This window comes from Trichosurus vulpecula, chromosome 1, assembly GCF_011100635.1.
Source record: "Trichosurus vulpecula isolate mTriVul1 chromosome 1, mTriVul1.pri, whole genome shotgun sequence".
Taxonomy (NCBI): Eukaryota; Metazoa; Chordata; class Mammalia; order Diprotodontia; family Phalangeridae; genus Trichosurus; species Trichosurus vulpecula.
Genome location: NC_050573.1, coordinates 477,511,822 through 477,527,277, shown reverse-complemented (window position 1 = coordinate 477,527,277; position 15,456 = coordinate 477,511,822). Strand labels below are relative to the sequence as shown.

The 15,456-nt window shown below is 37.3% G+C and overlaps 1 protein-coding gene across 1 annotated transcript in view; it reads left to right on the top strand.

Annotated features, from left to right (window-relative positions):
• Positions 1-6,014: 6,014 nt before the first annotated feature.
• Positions 6,015-15,456, top strand: part of CCDC112 (coiled-coil domain containing 112) — a 38,338-nt gene continuing 28,896 nt past the window's right edge. The window contains exons 1-3 of the mRNA XM_036736727.1: positions 6,015-6,133; positions 11,807-11,928; positions 13,611-13,732. Coding sequence (XP_036592622.1) covers positions 6,041-6,133; positions 11,807-11,928; positions 13,611-13,732 — 337 coding nt within the window. The 5' untranslated portion in view covers positions 6,015-6,040. The remainder of the gene's footprint in view (positions 6,134-11,806; positions 11,929-13,610; positions 13,733-15,456) is intronic.

Here is a 15,456-nt window from a genome sequence, read left to right as displayed (position 1 = left end):
GTTAGTCATCATACAATATGTCTGTAATTGTGTACAATGTTCTCTTGGTTCTGCTCCTCTCACTCAGCATCGGATCATGTAAGTCTTTCCAGGTTATCATGAAGTACGTTTGCTCATCATTTCTTATAGCACAATAGTATTTCATCACATTCATATACCACAACTTGTTCAGCCATTCCCCAATTGTTGGGCAACCCCTTGATTTCTAATTCTTTGCCACCACAAAAAGAGCTGCTATAAATATTTTTGTACTTATGGGTCCTTTTCCCATTTGTATGATCTCTTTGGGATACAGCCCTAGAAGGGGTTTTGCTGGGTCAAGGGGTATGCACATTCTTATAACCCTTTGGGCATAGTTCCACATTGCTTTCCAGAATTCTTAGATCAGTTCACAACTCCACCAACAATGCATTAGTGTTCCAATTTTCCCACATCTTCTCCAGCACTTATAATTTTCCTGTTTTGTCATGTTAGCCAATCTGACGGGTGAGATGTGGTACCTAAGATTTGATTTGATTTGCATTTCTCTATTCACTAGTGATTTAGAGCATTTTTCATATGACTATGGATATCTTTAATTTCTTCCTCTGAGAACTGCCTGTTCATATCCTTTGACCATTTATCAATTAGGGAATGACTTGTAGTCTTATAAATTTGACTCAGTTCTCTGTATATTTTAGAAATGAGGCCTTTATCAGAGATACTGGTTGTAAAAATTCTTTCCCAATTTTCTGCTTCCCTCCTAATCTTGATAGCATTGGCTTTGTTTGTGCAAAACATTTTCAATTTAACGTGATCAAAATTATCCATTTTGTAATGTTCTCTATCTCTTGTTTGGTCATAAATTCTTCCCTTCTCCATAAATCTGACAGGTAAACTATTCCTTGCTCTCCCAAATTGCTTATAGTATCAGCCTTTATCGTGAACCCATTTTGACTTTATTTTGGTATATGGTATAAGATATTGGTCTATGCCCAGTTTCTGCTATACTATTTTCCAGTTTTCCTAGCAGTTTTTGTCAAATAGTGAGTTCTTATCCCAGGAAACTATAGATCTTAAAGAGGAAATGGAATAACAGAGTAACAATTCAACTGTCATTCTGTTTGGAGTCTATGAGAGTGAGAGTTTAATTCATTCCACAGAGATTAATTGTTATGGCTTGAGAGAAACTGCAAGAATACAGAACGACCTAATATTTACCAAGAGAATTGAATTTGTACCTATAAAGAAATAGGAAGAGATTTCTTGAGAAATTGGTTTGCTCCCAGAACTGAATATATGGATGTATTTTCAGAATTGAGAATTCAGCAACTAGAATGATCATTAAACTTGACTTTGGCTATGATCTTTCTCAGAGCTTATGCATTTTAAATAATTATTTATGTCTCTTTTATAGTTTGTTACAATAAAAATTTACAGTTTACATTGATGTATATTTAATCCTAGAAGATTAGGCAGTTTGATATATAAAGATAAGCAAATTCTTATCAGAAACAAGATGTAATCAATTTATTAAATAAATGATATTTCCTAAAATTAAATAAACTTAAATACTTTAATATGCGGCCTCAGAGCTCATTTATAAGCAAGATGTTGCAATTTTAATTTAATAATATCAAAACATACTCCTTGATTGTCTTAGAACATGGGATAGCAATGAATAAGAGAAATGAACTATTAAACATAGAAGGTGATTGCCCTACCTAGGTATACATGTAAGTGTGTCTTACTTAAAAACTTCTGTTCCACTTTAATTGCTCAGTCCTCATCCTTCCCCTTTCTGTAGCTTTTGACAGTGTTGACAAAAACCTTTTAGTAACTCTTTTTCCTTGGTTTCCTTTGTGTTGCTTCTCCAGCTTTTCTTCTTGTCTAGATGAGGATTTTTTTCCTTGATCTCCTTATCTAGGTCTTCATCCTCTTCACATATACTAAATAATTCTGAAATTGGCCTTCTCTTCTTTTTTCCACATTTTCCCTTTGGGTGATGGTGATCACATTTTGATCACATTTGATCCCATGGGCTTTTTAACTGTCACCTCTACACAGTGACTCCCAAATATTTATACTCCCTCCTGATCTCTCCCCTGGACTTTGGTCTCACATCTTTGCTTGACTGCTAGATATCTATACCTCGAATTTAACATCTTAGTATAATTTAGCACAGTGACTGGTAAATACTAGTAGCTTTATAATAAATGTTTACTGACTGACTAAAAATGAATCAGGTATGGGCCTGCTATTCATTTCCTCTACACAGATAAAATGCTTAACACACAATATTAACAAGCATGAAATGACAGAATAAAACAAACCCATAACTATTATTGTTCTCTCTTAGGTGTTGGAGACTTAAAAGCACCAAAACCAAAGCACTGAGGGGGACTATTGAAGACACAGTTTGCATTTCACCTCAGCTCTTGCATTTCTCACTGGACTGCACTCTAGAATTCTCCACAATGCCCTAGAAACCTTACCAAGGCAAATTGTATACACAAGTATATCTTTATGTACAACCATGTCTTCTCCAGCAGGTTGCCTCCTCTATCTTCCTTACTCTCTCATTTATCATTAATCTCTCTCTTTCTACTGGCTGTTTCCCTACTGCCTACAAACATGCCCATGTCTCCTTGTATTAGCAAGTCCCCTAGCACATCCAGGATGGCCTGCTGGTACAGGTTCTTTGATCTGTTTTTATAAAGGAAAGACAGCTTCAAAGGGGTTAACAATTAAACAAATGAAGAACTTTATTCTAGCTGACCTTCTCACAAGGGTTGCTGAGCACCAACTCCTACAGCATTCCCTAATCACCCTTCTAGCATGGGCTGGCTAGAAGAGAAGAGGGCAACTCCCCCTACATCTCAATGGGGCCAATCAAGACAAGCACGACTTGTGCATTTCAATCCTAAAGGTTCCCCACTCACTGACCAGTGCTCACCTGCTTTATACTTATGCTCCACCCCTCCAGGGTCCCCTCCTTTACAGTCTAAACAGGTGGGTGACACCTGGCCCTTACAATATCCATGGGTTGTGGTAGAGATGTTTAGAACCATAGAACTCATACCTAACACCTGGGAACAAAAGATTGTTATGGCCATGGATCCTGGAAAACCAAACTCCAAAAAATAATAACAAACTTACGCTTACTGTCCCCCATTCTCAGAAAACCCTTACTTGATCCTTCTATCTCTGTTGGCTATCATCCATATCTCCCTTTCCTGGCCTTGAGAAGGCAATCTGTAAGTGTCACCACTTCCTGTCCTCTCATTCTCTTCTTTCTCTCTGTGGTGTCTGGTTTCCAACTTCATCATTCCAGAGAAACTACTCTCTCCAAAGTTACTAACAATCTCTTCATTGCCAAATCTAATAGGTTTTCCCCAGTCCTTAATCTTCTTGACTATTCTGCTGTTTTTGACACTGTTAATAACCATCTGCTCCTTGATATTCTCCCTTCTCTAGGTTTTTGTGACAATGCTCTCTCCTTCTGGTTCTCTTCTTGCCTGACACTCCTCTTTCTCCTTGCTGAAGCCAGGTCATGTCTACTTAACCTGAGTGTCCCACAGGGCTCTCTCTGTCCTAGGCCCTTTTCAATTCAATTCCCCCTCTGTACTATTTCACTGGGTGATCTCCTCAGCTTCTATGGATTTAATTGTCATCTCTATGCTGCTGCTTCTCAAATCTTCTTTTTCAGCCCTACCATCTTTCCAGCTGCCTACTAGATACCTCAATTGGATGTCCAGGATTCATCTTAAATTCAACATGTATAAAGCTGAACTCATCTTTTCCTCCAAACCCTCCCTTGCTTCTCTCCTCTAATAGTGCCACCACACTGGTGGAGACTCTCATCACCTCACCGCAGACTATTGCAACACTTTGCTGATTGGTATCCCTCTCACGTTTCATCTTCCATTCAGCTGTCAAAGTGATCTACCTAAAGCACAGATCTGACCATTTCACCCCCCTACTCAATAAACTCCTCTACCACCCTCTATCACCTCCAAGATCAAATATAAAATCCTTTGTTTTCCATTCAAAGACTTTCACAACCTGATACTCTCCCTTTCCAGTCTTCTTGCACCTTATCCCTTGCATGTAATCTTTGACCCAGTGACACTGGTCTTGCTGTTTCTCAAACAAGATACTCTGCCTCCCAAATCTGGCCATTTTCACTCATTGTTGCCCATGCCTGGAATGTTCTCCCTCCTTATTTTTGTCTCTTGACTTCCCTGATTTCCTTTGAGTCCCACCTTCTACAGGAACCCTTCCCTGATTCCCTTTAATTCTAATGCCTTCTTTTTGTTCATTATTCCCAAATCATCATTTATAAAGCTTATTTGTAAATCAATCAATCCATAAATGTTTATTAAGCACCTACTATGTGCCAGGGGGCAGCTAGATGGTGCAGTGGATAGAGCACAGGGTCTGGAGTCAGGAAGACTCATCCTGAGTTCAAATCTGGATTCAGACACTAGCTGTGTGACTCTCGGCAAGTCATTTAACCCTGTTTGCCTCAGTTTCCTTATATGTAAAATAAGATGAAGAAAGAAATAGCAAATCACTTCAGTATCTTTGCCAAAGAAAACCCCAAATGGGGTCACAAAGAGTTGTACGTGACTGGAACAACTGAACAACAACTACACGCCAGGTAGCGTACTTAGCTCTGTATGGTTGTTTGCCTGTTGTCTACCCCCATTGTGAGCTCCTTGAGAGCAGGAACTTTACCTTTCTTCGTATACCCAGAGTTTAGCACAGTGCTTGGCACATAGTTGACACTTAATAAATGTTTACTGATGAGGGAAACAAAGCTGAAAAGGCAGCCAGGGACCCAATGGCCAAGATTTAGCTCCCATAGTCAAGTGCCTACTCTGGCTTCCCTGTTGGAACAGCTCTTATGCTTCTAGTGGGGAAAAAAAGGGAGTCAGGTGTCCCATCTTCCTATCCCTAATGAGAGAGATTCAAATAGTCTTGATAAGATCAACATCTAGGAAGAGAAATGACTGAGGTCTGGTCATTCCCTTTTAAAGATCCACTGAATTTGCAGCTCCTCCAGTGTAGTGGTCAAAAAAGAAATCACTTCCTCATCCCAAAGAACATAAACAAATCCTTCAGTAGTGAGTCTGCCAGAAGCAGGAAGGCCAGCTTTGTAATGCTCTATACAGTATCTTTTATTTAAAAAACACATTTTTTTAATCTTTGAAGCAACAGGAAGCCACGGGAGTTTTTTTGAGTAGAGGATTAACACGGTCAGAGGGTAAGGAAAATAATTTTAGTTATGTGGAAAATAGCGATCTGAGAGACTAGTCAGAAAGGCCTATTATATTTCAGGGAAGGGTGATGAAGGCCTGAACTTAGGTGATGGATATGTGATTAAAGGGAAGGTATCAGATTCAAGAGAAGTTATGGAAGTCAAAAGTACAAGATTTGTAGATTTGGGAGGTGAGTGAAGAATTAAGAGTGATGCTATAAGGTCCAATTGTACCACTCCAACTAAAAATGCTCTCTCACTCCTCAAATTTTCCTTTATAAGTATCTCTTCTTTACCCTTATCTTTACTAACTTGTATGGTACTTAAGTGTGCTCCTGCTTTACCACATCTCCTCCTGTCCCCACTAGACCACAAGGTCCTTGAAGGCAAGGCTCAGATCATTTTCATCCTTGTATCCCCTAGTACCTAGTAGGAATTTGAAAAATAAAAATAAAAAAACAGAGAATAAACATATAGCAACCAGGTGACCAAAAAACTCCCCTCCCCTCCCAGTGAAATCCAGTTGAAATAAATGAACAGTAAGCCTGCACACTATCTGCTACAGTCAGCCTGCACATCTGAGCACCAGGAGAGCTTCCACTAACCAGGTAGAAAAGTGCACCTGGAAAGGCAGAGCTCGCCAGTCCCTGCCGGCCCCGCCCCTGCCGGCCCCGCCCCTGCCGGCCCCGCCCCTGCCGGCCCCGCCCCTGCCGGCCCCGCCCCTGCCGGCCCCGCCCCTGCCGGCCCCGCCCCTGCCTCAGATTCACTCTCCATCCACACCAAAAAGATTGTTGAAAGATGGCCGCCTTGACTACCGTAGTGGTGGCGGCTACTGCAGAAGCCGGATCTCGGTCCTTGGCCACGGCACTTCCAACAGTGGGACCATCGCAGGTGAAATCCCCAGTGCCGGTTTCCGTCCCCCTCCGCATGCTGGCGGCCCCGGGCCGCGGCGGGTCGGGGGTGGGGGAGGCGGCGGGGCCTGATCCGTGTAGAGGGTGGGCCCGCGTTGGGGGCGGGGCGGGGGCGCGCCAGGCCCCGGCTCCTTGCAGTCCGATCGGGTGGGGCGTGGGGATGGGGCAGAGCCGGGCATTTTATGCTGGAATTGAGTTTGTTTTTGCAGGCTTCTTATTTTGCTACTTTTAGGGAGATTGCTCCGAAAGCACAGGTTGGAATTTGGGGAAGGTGGGAGATTTAAAAAGGCACTTTGGTAGAAATGTGACCAAACATTTGCCCACGGCTCTTGCAGAGATCCCTGATCACCCGAGGAAGCATCGCAAGAGGCACTGTGCCGATAGGTTAATGCATTTACTACCGGCACATTGCAAAGGTGAAGAAAAGTAAGGAGACCTTCCTTGGTCTAATGATCGAGCACTTTTTGAGTTATTAGGGTTCTTTTCACATTATTGATTTCGTCCTTTAGTTGTTGCTTTTTGTTCAGTCGTTTTTCAGTTGTGTCCGACTCTTCCTCACTCCATTTGGGGTTTTCTTGGCAAAGATCCTGGAGTGCTTTGCCATTTCTTTCTCCGGCTCATTTTACAGATGAGGAAACCGAGTCAAACAGGGTTAAGTGACTTGCCCAACGTCACACAGCTAGTAAGTATCTGAGGCCCAATTTGAACTCGGGTCTTCCAGACCCCAGGACCGGCACTCTATCCATCCTTAGAAGGGCTTCCCTTTCCATCCTTAGAAGGGCTACCTAATAAATTCATCCAAGGCTTTTCTTTCTTCTGTCACCTTTCATTAAATATATCTATGTATACAATATATGTATATATAATATATGTATATATATAATATGTGTGTGTATATATATATATATATACACACACACACACACATTATATATATATAATACCCTGTGTCAGAATCCAAGAAAGATATTTCTTTTAACTTTGCCTGTACTTTTGGGCATATTTGCCATCTTGCAGATATAAACTTTAAACAAACACCTAAAAATCTGTATGTAAAGAATGATTATAACTATTTACAGGATTTGTTAATGTATTTATCACATGATTAAAACTTAAATTTATTTTACATACCTTTCAGAAAGGTTTATTTTGTGAATTGTACCACACCTGAATAGTCAAAAGTCCCTGTTCAATTCTCTGTAATTACTGGAATACAAATGCTGCCTGAATTACAAGTGCACGACTCATTTTCTTCATCTGTAAGATGATAGGGTTGGACTGAGATCTCTTCTAGATCTAAATATGTTGTTATCTGTCATTTATGGCTTTTATAATAGATAGAAATAATTGGGTCCACATTGCTTCTCCCTTACCCACTTTGAAGCTACTTTCACTAGTTGCTCTATACAGCAATCAAATTGTCTTGGGCTCATGGTGCTTAGTTTGTGGCCAAGGGGGAAACTGTCTGACCCAATTCCTTTACTATTACTCTAGAAATTATATCAAGGGAAAGCTGTAACCTTTTTAAGCAAAGGTACTGTTAAAAGTCCTGCATTTTCTTGGCTGATTGTTTATTTTCCTGTGTTACCAGTACAATTTGTTGCTTTCCGCCATTTTCCAGCATCTCTAAACTTCTGAGGTCCTTCCCTGTTTTCCAAAATTGTGAGTCCATAAATAATGCTCATCTTGGGCCAAATGGAGTAGTCTTCTGATAGCATCCTAGTTCTTGGGACTTTAATTAGGGTGGAGATAGGCTCTAATTTGACACTATTGGAATATTATTAGACCTAAAAGGAAACCTAAGCAAAGTATGAATCCTGTATGGACTATTTATGGAAGAATATGGATTCACAAGATGAGGCAACTTGGGTGGATTTAAATCTGCAGTCTAAGAAAGGGAGTACCCACATCAGTGATATCACACATCTGTTGAAATATTGAAGTTTCAGGCCCTGCTGCTGATTTGCTTTTGACCAAGCCATTTAGTTATAAAAGGAAGTGAAAGAGTTGGGGAGGCATGGCAGGGTAAGGTTGTATTTTTATAAAATTATGTGGTGATAATGATTAATTTCAAAGCCCTTATGACCCCTTAAGGCAAAATGAAATAGATTAATATTTATATTTAAATTTTTCTTGAAAATTTTTAAAAAATTAACTTAACATCCATGTTTCAGTATCCAAAGGAAAAGCAGAAATGACTATTATAGAGAGGCAGCTAGTTGGTATAGTAGATAGAGGGGTGAATCTAGAATCAGGAAGGCACTCAAAAGGGTAAGACTTCAACGGCAAGTCACTTATCCTCTGCCCGGGCCAGTTTCCTTATGTGTAAAATGTGATTAATAATAGCACTTACCTCCCAGGTTGTTATAAAGCTAAAAAGGTACTTGTAAAGTGTTTTGCAAATCTTAAAATACTATGTAAATGCTAGCACTTATACGAAACTGAACTTGTTACTACAGTTTTTTAAGTGGATGGTAGGTAACAAAACTGCCCAGCTTGTGTCCCCTTCTGAACTTCCTCTTTTCTTATGTGTATTTTTATTATTTCATTTAACTCTCCCTACGCTCCACAGAAGCTTTCCCCAGTAGTATAAGGGGAGTATGTTGTTGTTGTTTGGTCATGTCTAACTTTTTGTGACCCCATTTGGGGTTTTCTTGGCAAAGATACTGGAGTGGTTTGCCATTTCCTTCTCCAGCTCATTTTACAGATGAAGAAACTGAGGCAAAAACAGGGTTAAGTGACTTGTCCAGGATCACACAGCTAGGACGTGTCTGAGGCTGGATTTGAACTTAGGTCTTCTTGACTCCAGGCCTGGCACTCTATTCACTTCGCCACCTAGTTACCCAAGGGTAATATAATGGGGATATTTAAACAAAGCAAATCTATAAATTGTAAATATATGTCTCTTTCTGCATCTGTGGGTACACCCACCAGTAAGAAAATGGGAAACAGGATTCATCATTATTTGATTGCCCTCTGCATTTCTCAAAACTTAAAGTCTTTTAGGTATTTTCCTGTACCTCGTTGTGTTCATTGTTCTCATGGCTGTACTTGCTTCACTGCATTAAGGCGAGATAATTCAGCAGGCATTTATTAAGCACTTAACATATGCCATGCAAACACAAACAAAAAGATGATTTTTTACCTCAAGAAACTTACGTTCTAACTAGAGAAGGCAGTAAACAAAAGGGAACTGAAAAAGGGGTTAAGGTACTTAGAGAGGCATGGTATTAGAGTCCATAGAGTCACAAGCACAGCTAGGAAGGAAATGAAGGTCAGTTGGCTTGGGCTTCTCCCCAAAATGCAAGCGCTAGAAGGATGGGAGAAGAGGAGTGGCATGGTGGAAGGATGTATAAGACAAGAGTGGTAAGATCTCAGGGATAGTTAGATGGTCCAGCTTACACAGCCCTCAAGGAGGTTGAGCAGGAGCTGAGGTATGCTGTTAAAAATCTGGAAAGTGAGAAGCATAGCCAGGAGAAAAATGAAATCATTATTAGTCTATATATATATATGTATATACATACACACACACACACACATATCTCCTCAGGTTTCTTTGATTTCCCTCTTTGATTACTTCTTATGGCAAAATAATATTCTATTACATCTATATGCCACAACTTTTTCAGCCTTTCCTCAGTTGATGTGCATTCACATTCCAGTTCTTAGCTACAACAAAAAGTACTACTGTCACAATTTTTATACAAATGGATCCTTTCCCTCTTTGGGCAGTGTACCTAATGGTGATGGTATTAATGAGTCAAAAAAATATAGAGAGTTTAATGATTTTGAGTATAGCACCAGATCACTTTGCAGAATTATTGTCCCAATTTTAGCTCCCCTAACAATGCATTAATGTGCCTGCCCATCCACAACCCCCTCTAGCAGTTGCAATTTTTTTTTGGTCATCTTTGCTAATCTGATGGATGTGAGGTATAATCTCACAGTTATTTTTATATGTATATCGCTCAGTGATTTGGAGCATTTCTTCATATGATATTGATAAATGGCATTTCTTCTGATTTCAGAAGAAATCAAAGCTATCCACAGGTATATGAAAAAAACACTCTACATGACAATAGATCAGAGAAGTGCAAATTAAAACAATGCTGAAGTACCACGTCACACCCATCACATTGGCTAAACATGACGGAAAAGGAAAATGACAAATACTGGAGAGGATGTGGAAGAATAGAGACACAATACACTTTTGGTGGAGTTGTGAATGGGTCCAACTGTTCTGAAGAATGATTTGAAATTACACCAGAAGGGCTGTAAAATTGTGCATACCCTTTGACCACTACTAGGTGGTATACCACTACTAGCTCTGCATCTCAAAGAGATCAAAGAAAAGGGAAAATGACCTATTTGTACAAAAATATTTATAGCAACTCTTTTTTGTGGTGGCAAAAAATTGGAAATTGAGGGGATGCCTATCATTGGGGAATGGCTGAAAAGTTATAGTATATGATTGGGATGGAATACTGTTGTGCTATAACAAATGAGGAGCAGGAGGGATTCAAAAAACCTGGGAAAACTTATATGAACTGATACAGAATGAAGTGAGTAGAACCAGGAGAACATTTTACACAGTAACAGCAATATTCCATGTGAAAGACTTAGCTGTTCTGATCAATACAGTGGTCTAAGACAATTCCAAAAGACTAATGACAAAAAATGCTATTCAACTCCAGAGAGAGAATTGATGAGCTCTTAAGTGCAAATTGAGGTATAATTTTTTCACTTTATTTTTCTTGCTTTTTTTGGTAACATGGCTTATATAGAAATATGTTTTGTAAAATTTGAAATGTATAATTGATATCATATTGTTTACCTTCTCAATGGGTCGAAGAAGGATGGGGAGAGGGAGAGAATTTAGAATCCAAAATTGTTTAAAAATGAACGTTAAAAAATAAGTAATAATTTAAAAAAAGTAGGCATTTTTAAAAAAGAGGAAACTGCTTGTTCCTGTCCTTTGACTATTTACCAATTGAGGAATGGCTCTTATTTTTTATATATATACATATATATATGTATATGTATGTATATATGTGTATATGTGTATAGATATGTATACACACACACACCACACACACACACACACACACACATATATATATATATATATATATATACATATATATATATATATCAATTCCTGATGTATTTTGATACCGATATGTATCTGAAAGACTTGCTGCAAATATTTTTCCCTTCTAACAACAGTGATTTTAGAAAAGCATTTCAGCTTTATGTAATAAAAATTGTACATTTTATCTGTCATGATCCTGTTATCCCTTGTTTAGTTAGGAATTCTCTATAGTTGTAAATTTGTAAAAGTTGCCATTCCATCTTTTCTAATTTATGATATGGCATGTGGCCTTTTATGTTAGGTCAGGAATTCATTTAAAGCTTATTGTTGTATACTGTGGAGATGTTAGTCTAAACTTAATTTCTACTAGACAACTTTCTAGTTTTCTCTGAAGTTTTTGTCGAATAGGAAATTGTTACCCTGACATAGTTGGTATCCATGGGTTTATTGAACTTAATCTTAAAATTATCTTAAAATAATTCTTGGAAGTCATAATTAAACTTTAGATGAATTTACATCTTTAGAAGTGTACAATAATTTGTGTGTGTGTGTTCTTTGAAGAATGACAGCTATTCGGGCATTCAAGATGGAGTTCGACCTTTTCACTTACATAACTGGAAGCAGAAAGCTGATCAGGCCAAGAAAACTGAATTCATACGTACAGCAGAAAAATTAAAAAATCAGTAAGTTTAAGAAAATGATTAGAAATTAACTTTGCTACTTCCAGACTTAAGACAATTGAGCTCTTTTGGGGATTAGTTCACAAAAAATCCACATAAAGTTAATGAATCATAATAGTATATTTTTTGTTAAATGGATCAAACTGATTATATTTTCTTTGAGAAGATTTTTCTTTTACTCATTTTCCTGTAAGCCCTATTTTTTTTAAAAGGGAAATAAGCAAGAGTACATGGGTCAAATGTAGAAAAGATGAAAATTTAAAAATAGCCTCCTTCATGTAATATAGATAGAAATGAGAGGCAGCATGATACAGGAGAAAATACGTATTTTGGAGTCAGAAGAGCTGAATTCAAATCATATCTCTGATGCTTACTACTTTTGTGACTTTAGGCAAGTCCCTCTGGGCATTGGTTTCCTTATGTATAAAAAAGGGAATTTGGACTAGATGGCCTCTGATGTGCCTTCAGTTCTAGATCTGTGACTTATATGTTCTAACTCTGTAATCAATAATGATTTCTTGTTTGTTAATGCTTATGTAGTCTTTCTAGTAAGCATGATAGACATTGACTGATGAGTGTTGTGTATGGAACAGTGAGAAGGTATTTTTTAAAAAAAAGAATTAGAAGACAGAGCACTAGCTCCCAAAGACTTTGTAATAAAACCTTTTTGAATTTTTATAGGGGCTTTCCTCTAAATAGCTCATTTATTCATTAAACATTTATTTAAAATTGCATCAGATGTGTGTATATATATACATACACACATATACATATATGTGTATGTGTATTGCAGTTCTATAGATAAAATTTACTAGGAAAAAAACATATTTCCTAGTTTGTGAAAAATACTGCTATAGAAAATCCCTTGGTGAAGTAAAATTTCACTGCTTTTATATGGTACTTTTATCTTAAATACATTCTTTACATGAAGTGAGAGTTTGGAAATAAATGATTTTCTTTTCCTTACTCATCAAAATACACTCACTAAAGATAGATTGTTGGGTTTTGGCTCTTTTAATGGTATAATGGCTATCATATGGTAAATTAGTAGCAAATTAGTAAATGACACTTTGCAATCAAATGTTTAGTTTAATGATTAACTGTGATAATTAGGATCTCTTAACTCAGCATGGGAATATTAGAAAAAACTATTCTTTTTTTTAAACTATCCTTGAGAACAAAATAATAAACAGAAACACAATTTATAATTTTGCCTGGCTTGACAAATACCTTGTTCGTGTTCTACTAGTCCCTAATCAAGATAGCTGTTCATAAAATAAATCATTACATGGAAACAGAAGTGTTATCACATAAAAAAAAACTACTGATTAAATGATTGATATGTGTATTTAAAAAAAAATAACCCTTGCAGAATGCTATACTAAAGCCAATGTGGGAGGCAGTGAAGATAGAAAAGGTCAGGAATGAGAGACTGAATAAGTTATTTGAGTTTGTGCCTCCCTTCTGTTGTCTGTAATAGAGAGGTAAATGTGAAAAGTTATAACTTGATAAGCATATTGAATTTAAATTTTCTTATAACTATAAATTTTGTTAAATTCAACAATATTAATAAGTACTGGAAAGAATCAATACATATAACTATGATAACAGGTATATCTTCGTACTTGAACTAATTTAAAATGTTTTCAAATTAAGTTTCTCACAATGTGTTTCTTTCCCTTAAGAGTTGCTAATATAGAAAAAGATAAAAATGGTCATCTCTTCAACAAAAAAAATGACTTCCGAATTGATTTTATTGTGTTGGAAGAACTTGAACATAAACTGGTTAACAGCAGGAAAACAGAAAGTAAGCTCCTTATATACTAAAACTCTTATGGAGAATAAAATTGTATAGTTGTCTTCTTGTGCTTTGATACTGTATAGGCTATGTTTATCCTAGCTGGTAGTTTTTACTTTGGTGTTAATCTCAGCTCCTTACTCTCCCTTACTCCCAGATATCCAATCAGTTGCCTTAGTCATGTTGTTGCTACCCCAACATCATTGCTCACATTTGTCCACTTCTCAGGCACAGTGTTTGGGTGTGCATGAAGCCTTTCTTGAGTCTCCCAGCGGCTAGTGTTTTCCCTTTTAGTATTACCTCATTTATGAATTTATATTTGTAAATATTTTCTTCTCTGATGGAATGTAAACTCCTAGACTGTTTCATTTTTATTTTTGTATCACCAGTGCCTGACATAGTTCGTGCCTGTTGATTCAGTCAGGCAATCAATAAGCATTTTTAAGCTCTTAGTATTTGCTAGGCTCTGTGGTAAGCGTTGGGCATACAAAGAAAGGTATAAAAGACAGCCCCTGCCGTCAAGAAGCTTATAATTGAATAGGGGAGACAATATGCAAACAACTATATACAAACAAGCTGTATACAAGATGAAATGAAAATAATCAGAAGAGTGAAGGCCCAAGAGTTAAAAGGGATCAGGAAAAGCTTCCTGTAGAATGTAGGATTTTAGTTGGGACTTGAAGGAAGCCAGGGAAGTCAGGCGGTAACAGTGAGGAGGGAGTGCATTCCAGACTTAGGGGACAGCCAGAGAAAATGCCCAGAGATCAAGAGATGTTGACATATTCATCCTATGATTTAACAAAAAAAATTATGTATAGCTTAGCAATAATATCTACTAACAAACAGAAATTGATTCTTGGGGTTGCTCTACCTACTTAATTGTTCTTTGTAGTCCTGTATTAAAGGATAGCATCTGAATTATCATTGTCATATCAAATGTCATTGACATTTACATAGCACTTTATGGATTTTTGATTCTCACTGCAGTCCTGTGAGGGTGGTACTACGTTGATAGTATTTTTTTGAAGTATATATTCTTACTTTATTTTTTATTATTTTCCTTTGTTTTGTGATATGGCTAATATGGAAATATTCACAAGTATAATTAATATAACATGAGGAGAGAATCTGGAACTCAAAATTTTAAAAGAATATTTAAAATATGTAAGTTTTTTTTTGAGAAAGAAAAATATATCATACTGATCAGAAAAAGGAATGGAACCAAGGAAATAGATGATTTAAAGTAACTCAGAAAAAAAAAAAAACCACCTCAAAATGTGTATCTAATATTAAGGAAACCGTAAGATCCAAAAGACTATGGTACCACATCGGCTCCTGCCCTTATTTTTCTGGACCCACTACATTGATAGTATTACCCCCCTTGAATAGATGAGGAAACTGAAGTTCACAGAGGTAAAGTGACTTGTACAACTTGTGAGAAAGGTAGATTCAAATCCAGTTTTTTTCTGACCTCAAATCTATTGCTATCTTCCTTAGGCATAGTTCTTTGCATATAGTAAGTGATTTAGTTAATATTCATTGAATGAATGAATGCTACCACATCAATATTGTCCTTAAAAATATCATCTGAGAATAACAGTAAAGAATTGAACTTAATTGATGAGAACTATATGTATGAGTTTGAACCATTTGAAAATTAATTTTTTTCATTTATCAAGTATTTTTCTCCTCTCATGTCCCCTCTGTGAAAATAAAAAGAAAAACAAAAACTT